Source organism: Panthera tigris, chromosome B4, assembly GCF_018350195.1.
Source record: "Panthera tigris isolate Pti1 chromosome B4, P.tigris_Pti1_mat1.1, whole genome shotgun sequence".
NCBI classification, from domain to species: domain Eukaryota; kingdom Metazoa; phylum Chordata; class Mammalia; order Carnivora; family Felidae; genus Panthera; species Panthera tigris.
The window spans coordinates 85,002,631-85,019,415 of record NC_056666.1 but is presented as its reverse complement, the minus strand read 5'-3'; the positions used below and the strand labels follow the sequence as shown (position 1 = coordinate 85,019,415).

General features: G+C 34.5%; 1 protein-coding gene across 3 annotated transcripts in view; it reads right to left on the bottom strand.

Annotated features, from left to right (window-relative positions):
• Positions 1-1,808: 1,808 nt before the first annotated feature.
• SLC16A7 (solute carrier family 16 member 7) overlaps positions 1,809-16,785 on the bottom strand; it is a 185,938-nt gene continuing 170,961 nt past the window's right edge. For all 3 annotated transcript variants that reach the window (XM_042992652.1, XM_042992653.1, XM_007075002.2), the window contains exons 4-6: positions 9,209-9,352; positions 6,107-6,925; positions 1,809-2,108 (exon numbers count right to left, since the gene is read on the bottom strand). In XM_042992652.1, the coding sequence (XP_042848586.1) occupies positions 1,837-2,108; positions 6,107-6,925; positions 9,209-9,352 (1,235 nt within the window). In that variant the 3' untranslated portion in view covers positions 1,809-1,836. The remainder of the gene's footprint in view (positions 2,109-6,106; positions 6,926-9,208; positions 9,353-16,785) is intronic.

Sequence of the window (16,785 nt, the reverse complement as noted above, 5' to 3'; positions counted from 1 at the left end):
CCCATGCTTAACCAGTGCATAAATTTTACAAATCAAATCCCTAACATTAAATATCACAAAAGCTTGGTGTCCAGGTGCACTCTATAAGAAACAAGAATAGCACCTGCCTCTACAGCAATTAAAAAAAAAAAGAACGGCAAATTCATTTTGTAACATCGCTTCAATAATCAAGCACTAAATGTTTTTCATTAATCATATGCTTAAACTTTAGATTTATTAATATAAATACTTATCGCATTAGCCATAAGGCACAAATTCTTCCTTGTTTAGAAGTACTTTATTACTCTAAATTGTATTTATAGTTCTGAGCGCACAGTAACTGTCATATACTTCCATACTCAAGGGTGATTCAGATTCTCAGATGTTTTAACATCGCTATGAAAATGAGAAACCGCTATATTAACCCAGCCCGCAATGCTGCAAGCTTCTTACTATCGTATGACAAACTATGCCTACCCTTCACAAGTATATGCCAACTAACATACAGCTTCCAGTTCTAGAAACCTTTAACAGTCTCCTAGTCATGTTCACTGGCAGCAGGAAGTCTGACTGGGAGTAGGTGAGATTTTGAAGAGCTGCCATTCCCACAACGTGAGGAATCTCAGTGGTGGAGTGAAAGGCCCATTGGGGTTTCTCTGTTTCGCTTTTGCATTTTGGCGAGGGGATAAAAATGGGAGAACTTGGAGGCCTCAGTAGAAGCACCTCTCACTCTTAGTCAGCTTTATTCAGATGGGTCACTCATAACAGTAACTCTCTGATCACTGCTACATGACTGGGAAAAATTAGAATTTGGCCTATTTGTCAGTCTGTCAACCAGGTTGCTGGTAGATTCCATTTTGAAGTCTATGACAGGGAGTCTGGATTGAGTTCTGATTAAAAGAAATCCCTGCTTATTACTTTCTGGCTTAGCAACTAAAATCCTTTTAAAATTAATGAACGTAGCTCATTGCTAAGAATCATTTAGGCTTTTAATTTGATTTATATATTAAGTAAGAATTCTGAAAATTGTTTGAGGGTTCTATTCTCTAGCACCAAGTACTAATGGCCATCCTCAAAGAAACTACATGCATGGATTCATCAAATTTAACAGTACTCAGAAATAATGGTTTAAAATGGAGGGTTGGTTTTTTTTTTCAAATTTATTTTATATATGCAAATACTTTTATTTTTTTACAGCAGTTAGTTGCGTTTTCAAATTAAGATCATCTTCATTTCACCCATGTTCTTATATTTAAAATCTACACTACAAAGTAGTATGCAGACCTAATACATTTCTTCACTCTCCACGGATTTGTTTTTAAAGTTAAAAAAAAAGTATAGTGATAATATTCTTTCTGAACCTATTTGTCTTTTGTCCTCTAGATACTCTGTGCGCATGTGTGTAAATACAGGTGAGTGTGTGTGTGTGCATGTGCACATTAGAAGAAAATTCATTTTCCTTCAATTCCATCTAACACTGAAAACTAAAATCTAGACAGGGTATTCTTATTTGATTAAACATATTCCTTCTCGCTATTTAAACCAGGGATTTGGGATTCAGATTTCTATAACCAAGACCAGAAGTCATTGGAAGACTCTACAATTACTCTAACCACCACAACCAGAGTCACGTATGGAAATAAACCCATTGCATGGATTCTTTATAGGCATAACCTCAAATTTTAACTACCCAAACAAGTTTTAAAAAATAAACTTATAAAAATTTGCCATTGAGGAAAATCTCACTTCCATCCTTAATTATGACTTTTCATTTCAAGTAAAAACCTTTCCAATATTTTGAAAAAAAAAATACTCCTAAGAAAGTCATAAACATTGAAATCAGAGATGTGATTCTTATTAAATATTAGTTTCTCTTTCTGAGGGATTATTCTCTGTTCTTGTACTTTTGATGCTGACATCATGATGTTTAGATTTGTTCAAAGGTTCAGATTCTTTGGACTCAGGCGAACTCATTTTCTTCTTCCTTGTTTCTCCCAGCTTCTTTTCCTTTGCAAGCAATCTGTAGTTTATAGCATTGCCGATAAGTAGCCACACACTTGATAGGAACACAATAGCTCCACAGGCCATATACATGTATTTATATTGTCCAGTTTGATCCACCAATTTACCTAAGAGACAAAAGAATATCTTTTAAGATAGCATAATAAAACAGCCATAAAATGATGAAATTTTTGATAAGTACACCTATTTCTTATTTAATATTGAATGAGACTTTAACAAAAAAAGTCCTCAATTATGTCTTCTATATATGCATAGAAAAGGCATGTACAGGCACACACAGCATTATACTACCAGTATGCTAAATTTATTAAAGATTATTCCCCTCAGTAAAATTGTACAACCAAGACAAAGTAGGTATATATATCTTTTTGGGTGTATATTTGTAAATACATGTATGTATTACATGTATGTAAATATGTACACATACATATACATATATGTGTGAGGCATGTTTTTTGTATTTATATGTATATAAATAGATCTATTTATCTATTAATATTTACACACTGAGACTGCTTCATCCTTTCCATGCTTCTTTTCAATGAAGAAAATACAGAGGAAAATATTACATTTTTTAGGTAAGACACAAAAGCTTTTATAAGGTTCTCGACAGGGCATAATATTTACTCAATGCTTTCTCTATGCCCAGCACTAGGCTAAACACTTTTTTTTTAAATGTTTATTTATTTAATTTTGAGAGAGAGAGAGAGACAGAGCACGAGCAGGGGAGGGGAAGAGAGAGAGGGGACAGAGGATCTGAAGCAGGCTCTGCACTGATAGCAAAGGGCCCAATACAGGGCTGTGAACCCACGAGCTATGAGATCATGACCCAAGCTGAAGTAGGACGCTTAACCGACTGAGCCACCCAGGTGCCCCTAGGCTCAACACTTTTAAATGAGGTAATATCTCATTTAATCTTTATAAGAGCACTAGGAAGTAATTTGACCATGGTTACATAGCCAGTGAGTGGCAGAATCTAACCAAAATCTGTCTGAATCTCTGGTTCTTAACTACTCTGCAAAATAGGTTCAGCGAAACTCTTGGTTAAGAGTCATTAACTCTTTAGGCTGATCACAATTTTTTAGTTTATCTGACCCTATTAAGGCCATACTAATCAGGAAGAAAGTATGTATCCCATCTGATTATTAAGAAATTTAAAAACTAGCCTGGTATCATACAACCTGAAGGTTTATTGACTTTTAAAATTGGCTTATTTAAGTGTGCCATATATATAAACATAACAATAATGCATAACTTACATTTCAATTCTAACTTAAGTCAAATATTTCTGTTCATGCAATAATTTTTCTACTTCTAAATACATAAACATTAGGTCTATGGCCCCCATCAGAATTAATATCACTTTGGGTTACCATATTGACATATTTTCTAAATGTTTGGGGAATTTCTTAGCATCATCAAGAAACCAGATGTGATTTCCAGTACTGAAACTTCAGCTGTTTGTGAGACAGCAGTGAAAATTTGAGCTGAAAAAAAAAAAATCAAAACCATACTCTCTCTACCTTCCACTGCTCTACTAATAAGAGTAGCAAAAAAAAAAAAAAAAAAAAAAAAAAGTAGCACCAACAGCAACTGTATGAGAAGTAAATACAACACTCATTCATTCGAAAGTATTTACTGGGTGCCTCCATGTGCCAGACATTATTCTATCAGCGATCAAGGCTATAGAAAAGAAGCCAGTCTAAACATCAAGGAGAATCAGTGGTAGCAGGAGACATATACAGTATGAAAAAAATGGGTAATTGTGGCTATGGTCTGAGAGCTTCAACAAGGAGCCCCATATTAATTATTGTCTTTGTCACTACTGGTGCAATGGTTTGGCAATATTAACACAATAAGCACTCAAGAACACTAAAACTGATGTAAATATTCTTTTTTTTTTATTTTTTTTAACGTTTATTCATTTTTGAGAGACAGAGAGAGAGTATGAGCGGGGAAGGGGCAGAGAGAGAGGGAGACACAGAACCTGAAGCAGGCTCCAGGCTCTGAGCTGTCAACACAGAGACTGACACGGGGCTCGAACTCACGAATTGTGAGATCATGACCCGAGCCGAAGTCGGATGCTTAACCGACTGAGCCACCCAGAAGCCCCATTAATACAGGTTCTCAGCACAGGTAGAAATAATCAAATCATATTCCTTCATTTTCATTCTTACAGCCTACCTACCATGTTTGTTGACCTGACTTCTTTTTTTTTTTTTTTAGTCCCACCATGGCTGGTGAAATACAATTTTCTCTGTTAATACTAAGAATTCTGCTGCTCATGAATAGGCTTCTAAAACCCATTTGGTAAAACTAATTCTGTAGGAAAAGACAGGTCAATTGTATTTGTCTTATGCAGCAAAATCATTTGGCTGATAAATAAGACTAGCTTTCATTCTTTTTGAAAATTGCTTTGGTGCCACAGTATATACATATTAAAAGGTATACCACCCAAAACATCTGTGCTAGACAGGAGAGGACAGCCCTCCCTGGTAGACAGAAAAAGTCAATAGCTGTACCACTCATTCCTGACCAAGTGGAAAAGCAAGGCAAAAGGTCAATGATACCTTAAGATCAACAAATTAAATACAAATTTTCCCAATTCAAAATGATTCCTTGTCACTATATTGTATACCTGAAACTAATGTAACAATGTATGTAAATTATACTGGTATTAAAAAAATTATACCTAAATGTCATGTAGGAAACAGTTTAAAGACTGACTTACATACATGGAAAACTTTACATTGAGCCTGGCAGTTACTGTGACCACTGGATGTCAGGCCAAGAGTCTAACTGAATACCTAAGTTTAGTATTAAGCAAAACAATGGTTTCCAGTGGTTACTGGAAGACTGACCCACATAATGTTTACAACATGAAAGTCTAAGATTAAACAAAGTCTTAACTTCAAAAATGCACTTATACATTTGTTTTAGTCTCCTTAGTGTGCAATTTAGCACAGATACTTTCTTTTTTAAAATTGTTTTTAATGTTTATCTATTTTTGAGAGAGGGTGGGGGGGGGGCAGAGAGAGAGGGCAACACAGAATCCGAAGCAGGCTCCAGGCTCCGAGCTGTCAGTGCAGAGCCCGACACAGGGCTCGAACTCGTGAACTGTGAGATCATGACCTGAACCGAAGTCAGATGTTTAACCGACTGAGCCACTCAGGTGCCCCTAGCACAGATACTTTCATAGGCATGACTGAAATATTTCAGATCTTAAAAATCTAAAAGTAATCCTTATAGTTTATAAGTGTGAAATGTAAGTATCTGTTCAAAATGAATTTCTTTTCCTTCCTGTATATATATATATATATATATATATATATATATATGTATATATACACACACATATGTATATATATGCATATTTTTCTGTCAGCAATGTTATAAAAGTATGCTATCCTTAGGCACGTAACATATTAATGTAACCAATGTACTCCAATAAGAAAAGAGATCCTGACCTTTTGATAGCATTATTTTAAATTTTTGACTCTTTTTAATATAAACAGAAATTTGTTCATCACTGATAAATAAAAGGTGGAATTTTATTATTATGATACATTTTTATAAGCACAAAAAACAGATATGCATAAAAACCTGAAGATTATGTTACTAATTATCAGTCTAACTTAAATTTTTTTTTAAATTTTTCTTTAAACGTTTATTTATTGAGATAGAGAGAGACAGAGCATGAACGGGGGAGAGTAAGAGAGAGAGGGAGACACAGAATCTGAAACAGGCTCCAGGCTCTGAGCTGTCAGCACATAACCCGACTTGGGGCTTGAACTCACAGACTGCGAGATCATGACCTGAGCCGAAGTCGGACGCTTAACTGACTGAGCCAGCCAGGCGCCCCAGTCTAACTTAAATTCTTAAGTTCATAGGTCCAGGCTCTGAAGCAAATTTATGTCTAAAATCAACTATTTATGCAATTTAAAAATACATGTATAATAAACCCTAAAGTTAACACACCCACAGCCTTGTAGGCTATTCATGTTTATTGTTATAAGCCACATTATATCATACATTCCAAAGAAGGTCCTGGCTAGTGGGTATTCCTTCTATGCTCTCTTCTCCTCTGGATGAGAATGATTCTTACCAGCAAGAGGAGGGCCAAGAAGAACAGGGCAACACTCCACCACTGTGACGAGTCCCACAGCACTGGAAAACCTCTGAGGGCCAACCAGGTCCATGAGCGTTTCAAAGAGGACACTGCTAACACTCCCAAATCCGAGACCAAAAAACACAGCATACAACACCAGGCTTGTGTAGTCGTCTGCCAACGGGCACAGGAGATGACACACTCCATTGAACATGACTGCAAAACTGAAGAAGTACTGGATTCGGGGTCGGATAAATTTGGAGTTTGCAACGATTCCTCCACAAGGTCTAGCAAACATATCAACAAAAGCCATAATAGACAGCAAGAAAGCTGCAGAATACTCATCAATTCCCTTGTCTTTGGCATATGGAGCCAAGAATATAATGGGGGCAAAAAACCCTAGAAACATAATGACATTTCCAGATAAGTATATCAGAAATCCCCTATGCTTAAAAAGGGAGAAATCTAAATACTTATTAACTCTTTCCCATCTTGATTTCTTCCTATGGCTTTTCTTCACATCTGGGTCATTCTCTTTTATGCCAATCTTATTTTTAGACTTCTTCGTAGCTTGTTTGGGTTCAACGGGTCTCATGAGGGATCCAGCCACACAAGCATTCAACAATAAGCCTCCTAAAATCAAAAAGCTTCCTTTCCAACCAAAAGTATTAAAAAGGTACTGATTGAAAGGAGCCAATGTGCTTAAGAAAACAGGACTTCCTGCCATGGCGAGGCCATTAGCCATGGGTCGTTTCTTGTAGAAGTATTTGCCAATGATTGTTAGGGCAGGTTGCAGGTTGAACGCTAAACCTAAACCTAAAAAGAAAGACAAAAAGGAAGAAAAACACAAACACATTATGTCACTCACAAAAGAAATCACTCCTTAAAAGGTACATTCACGTGGGTAAGTCAGGACCCAAAGTACAACACCAGGTGGTAATTTTTGATGATAATTATTATCACAGAATTGCACATCAACAAAGAGGTTCTCATAACTGGACATTTGACATGTATGACAGCTTCATATTGCTTTCATGTAAAAGCACAAAATTAAACCCAAGAACTTCTGATGTTTCCATATTCATAGAATAGGTTGAAATTAGGACAGAATTATTAGTTCTTACTTAAAATCATGTAATTAAACAGATAGGCTAATTCTCTCTCCATTTATGTAACATATATTTTTATATGCATTATATTTATATACACACATATACAATAGATTGCTACCTTGTGGGCAAGAGTGCAATTTATGTGACCACTTTTGTTATTTTTTTTTTTAAGTTTTGTTTTTTTATTTTGAGAGAGACAGAGCGCAAGCATGGGAGGAGCAGAGAGAAAGGGAGAGAGTGAGAACCCCAAGCAGGCTCCACACTGTCAGCACAAAGCCCGATGCAGGGCTTGAACTCACAAATTGTGAGATCATGACTTGAGCCGAAGTCAGACACCTAACCTACTGAGCCACCCAGGCGCCCCACCTATATGCATTATTGGGCAAAACACTTAGACTTCTTGAGTTCCAATCCCCTCAACAATAACAAATGAGGGTTTTGCCAAAGTCAAGTAAGTTCTAAAACTCTTAAGATGTTATATAATGACATTATGATGGTAATTATCTGCAAATATTTATTTAAAAGTAATGAAATTCTGGGCACTCTGTAAGGTACTGAGTATTCATTTTTTGCATGCATCATCCCAACAACTCCAAAAGGAAAGAGCTATCATTTTCCATATTCTAAAGACAAAAAGATAGAAAGAGGCTAATTTACCCATGATCAGCTAATATGTGCTAAGTCAGGATTAAAACTAGATTGTCTATCAAAAAGTATTGGCTGATAACGCCTTAAGATAAATCTCATAGGTGTATTTAAGGGTTGACTCCAGAAGCACCAAAGTCTTCAAGACTCAAAATAAATGGAATTGAAGTCAGAATAGCATATAACGCTGTTGAAATTTGTGGGACAGTAATATCAAAATGATCATTTCCATATTACATCTGTTTGTGGGCCCAGCCTGACTTCTATGGTTAAATGCAATATACGGTATTTCTGCACAAAACAAAAAAGGTGTTCCCTGCACTATGACAATTCTTAGATAGAAGATTCTCATTTACAATGTCAAAAAGTATTTTATCACATCAAAAAGGTAGAGTGTTGTGGATAGGCTGTAAAGAGAAAGATTTTAACATCACTATTACTATAGGCTTTACTACATCTTATTTTTTTTTTCATCAAATGATATGCCACTGCAGGGTTAGACTGATCTAAAATTACTATAAAAAGAGAAATACACTTACTGTTTTGCTGTGAGCATAAGGAAAAGATTCAATTTCTTTATACACTGAATCCAATTTTCCTTAAAACTTTGCGTGTAGATTTGCTTAATGCAATTTATTGTTAAGGCTAATAAAAGTAGTGTTTTCCAAATGTACATATTTAGGTCAGTTTAGGTCAACAGACATTACACATGAGGAACAACTGTAATCAAGTGACAGTATAAAATTTAAAAATATTAGCAGCAAATGTGCCTTACAGAGCCTTTAAGCAACTGGAATCTTTTGTAAGGAAAAGAAGGGACCCTAATACAGAGCCCTACCACTAACCAGAACACAAACAAAAATAATTCTATTGTTAGAGCTAAATCAGTGCATGCAGAAAATATACTTTGGCATCATTTTTTAACCTATAATGAGTCATAAGTCAGATACTCTAAATAGTGGTAAGTAATGAAAAATAACTTTAAAAAAAATGAAGCTATTTATATGCCAGAAAGTTTATGTCCATAATACCCCATCTTAACTGGCTGATGAGCAAATGGTGAAATGGTAAAATTGAATGAAAATGGTTTTCTTTTTGACATTGATATCATAGCACCTAATGTATCTAATATTTTGTTTCTTCCATTTCTTGAAATAAGTTTGATTGGCCATTCCACGCTAGTATTTCATTGTACTCGATGAAAATACTTTAAGATAGCATCTGCTATAAGACACAAACTCAAGTAAAACAATGTAAATGTTCTATTGTTTATGCTTCTTACAGAGCTTTGCAAACAATGGAAGTGTTAAGAAGAAAATAAGCAGAAAACAAAACGACTTACCGGTAATGAATCCCACAGTGAGGTAGAGCTCTATTACGCTGGTACTAAAAGAGGCTGTGACCATTCCCAAGCAGCATAATAAACCTCCTATCATCACTACTGGTCGGCTACCATATTTATTCACCAGCACACTACTTATGGGACCTGAGGTAGAGAGAAAATGAAGAAATATTCAATTGCTGGGTCATTTACTTACAGTTTATTTTTTAACATTTGTTAATTTTGAAAGCACGTTTTAATGATCAAACAAAAATATTAGTTCACATAGGATATAATGAAGACTTTTCAATACTTCCTAATCAGATTGACTGTTTTTCTTTAACCATATATATGACAGCACACAAAATAATAAATTCTAAGTGTTTAACATATAGTTTACGACCATAATCATTCAACTTTTGATGTAAAAGTTTTTCAACAGGACATAATTATACTACCCAATATTTAATAAATGCAAACAAATTGATGTAACAATCTAGAGATTATAGAAATCACTTGTTTATCATTTTATTTTCTAGAATAATATATTCTATGGGCACACACATATACATCCTCTTAATTAGAGCTCAAAATTGTTTTATGATACCACAGTATGATTTTCTTTATAAATCCTTTTTTGAAAAATTTCTTTTGATTCTAAGATACCAATTGTTTTCATATTTTATTATGTTAGAAATGAGGATGTCTCACACTAGAGGTCTCTTAACAATCCCTGTTTGACAGGTGGTGGTCATAGGTAGCAAAGTAGCTATCACAGCCTATGCATGCTTGAATTTGGTTAATTCTGTGGCTTGGTTGGACAATGGCAATTCTTCATATTTCATATATTTCAAATTGCAATCAAACCATATAAGGACCACTTGAAGAAGTAATATGAATATGAATCCTGATTATTGTCTGAAATATTCTCCTGTTGACACATTCTGATAATGTCAAGAAAGTACCAGCATCAAAACATACTGAATAGGTAGAGCAGCTGAGATGAAATTACCGGAGAAAATGGCAGATCTCTCTAGTAAGATATGCTGCCTCACTGGCAAAGAGAACAAGCTTACGTGTGAAACACAAACACTGAGAACGCTGACTCAAAAACTAATTTAGGAGAGCCATATACTGAATAGGAAGAAGTTTTAGAAATGCCTTACTCAATTTATTTAATGTACACTTCCTAATGCATGTGTGTGTGTGTATATATAAAAAATGTGCAAGAGTGATTAAAAGGATTAAAATCATCTATGTTTACATCTAGAAAAGCTCTTTTGGTAGTTATAAAATAAAGGCTCTAAATAGTAAGAGCTGTTTTATTTTAATCACAGCAATTTTTTTAGCAGTATCTCATAAAATAATGGTACAACCTAACAATTGAGGTCATCTTAGATTCCGTGAAAGTTTATACTGTTTTATGAGAACTGTCAACATGTAAATGGTTTGATTTGACATTTCCTTCTTAACTAAAAATCATATTTCATCTATAACAAGGGCCATTGCTTTGAGGAAAAAACTACATTAGGTCAGAATTCTCAGTCCAATATTTAGCCTAGAAAATAATTAATGATTTTTAGTTAATACTATAACTTAAAAATTTGCTAAGTGCTATTGTACTGCATTTGAGAATTTTTACGTGGATAGTATTTGAAATATGTTCAGATTCATTTGTCAATAAGCCTTATTCTTTCATACAACTATAGTTATTATTTTTATTCCTTAACTATAAGTTGAAATAAAAACTTCATGGCCTAATATTACTCCACACATCTTCTGAAATGGTATTGGTAAAAACACATTATTTTACAAAAAGAACTCAAAAACAGAATATCACATTTTGCATTTAATACCAAACAAAGCAAAACTAGAAAGGGCCATATGAAAGATAGCTCTATAAAAACAACAGAGTTGGGGGAGAAATCAATGAAAATTGTACAAGATAATGTGAAAAGAATAGATTTCTATAAGATGGTAAAAACTCATATGATTTAGGAAATGAGCATTTTCATCAAAAAGCACATAGCTAAATTCAGATAGCCTTTGTGAGAACTGAATTGATTAGCTTTGATTAAGTATTGAACTTTAGTGTATATTCCTTTTCTTAAAATTACTTAACCAATTCACTTCACTTCACTTTAACTCAAATCAGTTCAATGCAATATTTCTTGAGCTTCTAGTATAAAACCAGTTGACATACACCAAACATAAAATAATAAACGCACAGCTATAAACATCAATGCATTATAGTCCAGAGGAAATTAACAACAAGTTATTTTAAGAACTGTGATGAGTGCTTTGATTAAATACCAGACTATTCAAAGGCATTTATCAATTACTTGGACTAAAAACAATTTTCTTAGTATCGTTGAAATTATATATGCCATTTTCTATGTGATGCCTGGATAACTAACACAAGGGCTAATTACATTTTACAAATGTATTTGCCTAAACGGTATAAATTTAAATTTGAACAGAGCTATGAATCACAACTTAATTTGCAATGCATTGTAAATAATTATGTCTATAGTTTAGGATAACGACATAAAGGCTTTCATCTCCCTCCACAACTGTGACTGATTAAGAGTAGCCAATAAAGGGGCGCCTGGGTGGCTCAGTTGGTTGGGCGGCCAACTACAGCTCAGGTCATGATCTCATGGCCTGTGAGTTTGAGCTCCCGCGTCGGGCCCTGTCCTGAGCGCTCAGAGCCTGGAGCCTGCTTCCGATTCCTCGGTTCTCTCTCTCAAAAATAATAAACAATAAAAAAATTAAAAAAAAAGGGTAGCCAATAAAGGAAATATTTAGAGGTGTTAACATTTTTTTTTTTGGAAGGGGCCTTTATAGCTTCTACCATAGTATCAGTCAAGATGCAATGGGAGTTCTGATTTTAACAAATGATTTTTCTGTGAATCATATACTTTAGTTAAGTGATAATCCTTAAAATAATCTATAAGGAATATACTTACATAATTCATCTATAATCTTTTCCTAGCAAAAAGAAATATATAAAAAATATATTAAAAATATATACTTTTTAAGTTGATTTATTTAGAAATAATCAAAGCTCCTTACCTCTTCATATTAAATGCTTATAAAATGTCATAAAGTATTTCTATTTGTAACGGTTGTGGATCTAATTAAAATTATGATACAGGACAAACTATACTTATTTTGTAAAGAATCTTTAAATGCTTAATATTAGCTTGAGAAGGCATCTAAAATTAGATGTAAAACACAGTGCCACTCAATACCTCTTTCTCCAACCTACAAACAGCTTGGTTCATTGTATTCACAAGAAAGATAAAGTTTTAAGAAAATAAATTCTCATCACATGTAATTTTTGTTAAACATGCACTAGCCTCGCAGTTATCCTTTGTTGATGAATCATAGGCCTAATTATATTCTGAGCCAATTCATTCATTTATCTATTAATTCAATGTGTGGAAGTTTTTACTCAGCATATGTTTCTAAGTAATCATGATGTTTAATCATTAGTTATGTCAAAAAAATTCTCTACCTGCTGAGAGTTGTATCTGAGCCCATATCTAAGTAGAGCAAAGGTATTACTCATCCAAATACTGTTTTATTTCTCAAGTAGTTAAAAAAAAGATGTGTAAGAATTATTAATATTGTCTTACTTCCAAAAAATCCAAGAAAGTATCAGACTGTATCCAAACCAGCCTGATCTACCCACTAATTTCTTCTGATCCAGCTTTCCAAACTATCTCAGGATTTTTAGAGTCAAGTATAATAGTCACTTTCATGGTAGCTGTGATGCTGTAAAGGAGGACTTTCTCAGAGAGCAGTATAAAGATCACAGTGTTGTCACCCATATTTCACCTTCTTTATTTTCTGAAAGCTACTTTTGTCAGCTACTTCTGTCTTTTAATGACTATGGCTCCATAACACTTAGCAAAAGAATACTCTGGCAAGGAAGTTTTTGTGGGTTCTTACAAATTACAGACAGTGTTTGCCCATTCTTAGAACTGTTGCATTTATAGTTCGTCACCCCTCCCCCCCCCCACACACACATACCGCAACACTTATTTACTCTCTATTTTATTTGTTTGAGTCTTGTTCATATATTCTATTTGAAGCTCTGTGACATTAGTCACCACATATACTATTATTATTCATCAACATTTATTGAATTATTACTCTTTGCAGGCAGTGTGTTAAGAATTGTACATGAATTATTGCATGTGATATTCATGGCAATTGATAATTACAGTAATGTAAGAATTGATCAAACTGATATATGCAAAATGTTTAGATAACTTGTTTAAGGACACATCAATATAAGTGGTAGAATGTGGATATGAGCCCCAGGTCATCTGATTATAAAACTTACACCTTTTACTACTGTGCAGAAAAGAATTAACATATCATGTATGAGACTGCCATCCTTAGAAAGGCCTGCCTGCAAGGCTGGCACCTGGGAACTTGGATTTCAGACGTGTTCCCACCATTCCCTAACTGGTGAGCTGGCTCACTGTGCTTGAACTGTTTCACGATGTGGTTTACGCCAAACATCTGCTTTCCTACCCCGAGTGTGGATCTTTAGGTCATGCGCGACAGAGAATGCCCATGTGACCAGCAACCCAATAGAAACCATAAGCTTCGAGTCTCCAGTGATCTTCCTGGTAGACAACGCTTCACCTGTGTCACAACTAGTTGCTGGATTCAGCTTATCCTCTGTGATTCCATTGGGAGAGGACTCTTGGAAGTTTGCACCTAGTTTCTCCTGGACTTTGACCCATGGGCTTTTGCTATTCCTGACTTTGTTTGGCATCCTTTCGTTATAACAAATCATAGCCATGAAAAAGACATTGTTGGGTCCTGTGAACTTTTCTAGTGAATCATCAAACCTGAAAGTTGTCTTGGGGATTCTGAATACAACTACTATAGTATATCTCTTCTAATTTTGAGTTTTGCATGTAGTTATATTTAAACAACTGATTTTTTTTTTCGGTAAATATTTTTTAAATGTACGACCTACGTATACAGGAGCTGGTCTATTCTTTTGTGCATTGTTATTCTGTTCTGTAAACATGAACTCATAGTGTTTGTTTTATTTCTTTGGTATATGGCATGAGTACATGATAAATGCTGTGAGAAAATGTAGAGAATATGTTATGTAATGAACATTTCATAAAATATATTTGATCAATCTAAAACCATGAATTGGAATTGACTATCAATTTGAGCTATATAAAATTTTTATGCATAGCATAAACACTAACAGAAGAAATGATAAACTGCTATAATTTATTTTTCATTTGCTTTATTTCAAATTTGTATATGTGGTATCCTGTCAAATCAAATGATAAAAAGCACTAGAGCAGGGCTGGGAGAAAGTTGTTTGCAATTACAGAAATTTATCTGTGTTTACTACTGTAGTATTTTTCTTACTGACAGGGACTTTCTAAATTTGAAAGATTTTTCAAAGAGATTTTTTGAATTAGAAAACTGTTGCTATTTTAATTGGGACAGAGGGTGGGAGCCTCCTCATTAACTACTTGTTTGCCTGACATTTATCCCTGCACTGAAGTTGGAATTGAAAATTCCCCTGCTTTCTTTCTCCAAGTGATTCACTTCACTTAAGGTCAGTGAAAAACATGAGGGGAGAGTCCCTAATGATTAGGAAGCAGCTATCGCATTTACCTTTACAAAGGATGGAGATATAAATGTTATGCCGGTAAATCATCGTCAGTTAGCATGTTGCTCAATGATAATTGCGCCGGTTTGATTTACTAGAGCTCATTCAGGCTCTTACAAAAGATGAATTTTTATGTCGGCCAAAGGCAGTCATAGTATATTCATTCAGCATTCAACTAGTATTTTAGATTTTTAAGTATATGAGGGTTTTGAATGTACGGTTTGAGTAGCTGTAGAAATCAAGAAAGGGGTGATTAATATGCTAGGTGTATTTTGATGCATAACAGGGACAGAGGGTACTGGAGGGTGACATGGTCTGCGAACTCATCTTTGCATTTGCTGTTCCCTCTGTTTGAAATGTTCTCCCCTTTATATATAAATGGCTTCTTTTTTCTCACATTCAGGTCTCCGTGCATATGTCACCTCCTCAGACAGACATCTCACCATTTCAACGGATGAACGTACCAACCTGGCATCATTACAGCTGTTTAAAGGAATGGTCACTCTGCATGGGGGAGGGGTGAGAGAGTGAACAAACTGACCTCAAAACCTTTTACTACAAATCAAAGTGTTTGAAAACGAACATTCTCTGTGAGCACTGGCAGAAATGCCGAACACTTCCTTGGTGTTTACAGGTTACATTCTTCCCAACCAGGAAAACCATTTTCACTTGTTTAAGGCTGGCACAATGGCTCCGTAAAAAAACACAAACAAAAACAAAAACCTTTCTTGAGGACTTGGCATGTTTCTAAACTCTTCACATATAAAATCACATTGAATCCTTAAAATCTCTCTAAAAGTTGGCATGATTTCTTCATTCCCATTTTATATATAAGGAAACTGAGTTGCAGAGTGAAAACTTTGAAGGATTGCTCAAGCCCTCTGCTATACCTACCTGTTCTAGAGCATGCCTCGCACAAGTATCATTATTCCTGGGAGCAGAGATCACATTTCTTTTACATGTATGATGCTCATTTATTCAAAATAAAAATTTATATTTAATATTACATTATGCAAAATGTATACTTTATAATCCCTGATCTTTGGAATAATTTTTAAGAAGACAGAAAAAATAAGACTATATTGCAGAAACTGCTGGTTGTCTACGCCCTTCATTCTTCCTAAAAGAATCCTGATTTTGTTTTATAATTAATCTCTTCTGTGACACCCCAGGCCTTAACGCTTGGGGAATGAATCGTAAGTACTGTAAGCCAATCATGATAGGACCATTCCCATCACCAAATACTGGCTTACACATGAGCATCTGGGGGCAATTTATATAGGGTAAAATTTTCTGAGGGCTTCTGGGAAAGGATGTCTTTAGTCTTATAAAGCAATAAAGCAATAAAATGCCTCTGTATGTTTTCATGAGAATGTGATGCCTCGAGGTTCCATAGTCATCTTTTGACTGTAAAGTGTTCTTGAAGATGAGACAGACATTTAAGCCATTGATTAGACCAAAGAGCCAATAAATTAACCAAACCAGACTTCTTGTGATATAACATCATAAAGCTTCAGTGCTGGTTAGTTTACCAATGGGCATTGGATTTTTCCCTGCTTGCAGTCTAAGACATTCTGATATAATAGAAAAAATTCAATTCCTATTAAATATATTTCATAAAAAATAAAATCTATTAATACTATCTCATAAAATACTATCTAAAGTATTAATAAGATCTATAAAATATATTTGTAGTAGTCTTTATAGTATCTATAATACTATCTCATAAAGCACTATTATTAATACTATTAACACTATCTCAAAAATCTATTAATACTATCTCACAATAAAAAGTAGTTGACACCTACTAAATACCTTCTTTTCCCCTAAAGCTTAAAAGTTTACTTAGTTTCAAAATAGAACTACCATACAACCCAGTAATTGCACTACTAGGTATTTATCCAAAGGATACAGGAGTGCTGATTCAAGATTTGAA